Source organism: Penaeus monodon, chromosome 25 (assembly GCF_015228065.2).
Source record: "Penaeus monodon isolate SGIC_2016 chromosome 25, NSTDA_Pmon_1, whole genome shotgun sequence".
Classification (NCBI taxonomy): Eukaryota; Metazoa; Arthropoda; class Malacostraca; order Decapoda; family Penaeidae; genus Penaeus; species Penaeus monodon.
This window is the reverse complement of record NC_051410.1, coordinates 23,727,138-23,728,122: the sequence shown is the minus strand read 5'-3', so window position 1 is coordinate 23,728,122 and position 985 is coordinate 23,727,138. Positions and strand designations below refer to the sequence as shown.

General features: G+C 33.9%; 1 protein-coding gene across 1 annotated transcript in view; it reads left to right on the top strand.

The window, feature by feature from the left end:
• The window catches only part of LOC119589352 (neuroligin-1-like), a 158,891-nt gene that overhangs the window by 144,333 nt on the left and 13,573 nt on the right, over positions 1–985 (top strand). Inside the window, exon 13 of the mRNA XM_037937972.1 lies at positions 402–546. Within this exon, the coding sequence (XP_037793900.1) occupies positions 402–546 (145 nt within the window). The remainder of the gene's footprint in view (positions 1–401; positions 547–985) is intronic.

The window sequence follows — 985 nt, the reverse complement described above, 5'->3', positions numbered from 1 at the left end:
CCCCTCTCTTTTAGTGGGTCGTGGAAGTCAAATTGGTTGTCATATGACAGTTTCTCAGCAAGAGAAAGACCAAGAGTGAAGCGGGATTTTCCGTGCAGATAATGATAATCTGGAGGCTGAGATACAATGTGATATTCGAACTGTCGAAAAAAGCGTTTTTTTTAATCAAAATGAGTAGAAGAGAATGGAACCTGTGTTTTGTAAGAAAAAGAACAACTACAAGTAGTGATTTTAAGTGAATGACTGTTCGTCTAACTTTATCATTTTAAAACGCTGACCTCAGATACAAAGGATTTGTCAGTGAGAAATGTTATTGCTTTGTATATCACACTCTTATATAAAAAAAAGATAGGTGTTGTGAAGACACTTGTACCAAAAAGAATTAATATCTCTGTACACAGTATAGCATCATGATAAGCTATCACATCTTGAATTCCAACTGGGAGAGCTACCACATATGTGAAAATGCACTTATGTTCTTACACTTGCGATATCCTTATTCCAGTGTGTTCTGTGTTCTATTGAAGAAGAAAATCAAGAAATGCTGTATTTTGATGTAATGAAGCAAGAGGGTTACTGGCGGGGCCGAAGAGAGTGTCTCCTTCATCGTTTTGTAACCAATTTCTGTTACATTGGTTGACTAAATTAAGAATTATGTATAAGGTCTTTTATTATCATTGTTCTTATTCTATATATGGGTGACCGAAAGTTTGGACTACAAAAGGAGAGAAAAGTATTCACTATTTTTAGAATAAATTTGATGTTGTTTATTTCTTTTAAGAATTATTTAATACTAACAGATTATTTCATAACCGAAGTAACACATTGAGTCTAAGTGCGTGGAATACCCCAGGCGCAAAGGTGTGTACAAATATTCGAACCTTAATGGAAGATGAATATTTTATCGTTCATGAAAATTAATGTTATGATTGCATCCCTCTAGCAACAAGATAAACAGACGAATAAATGAATCTTTAAATAGTGG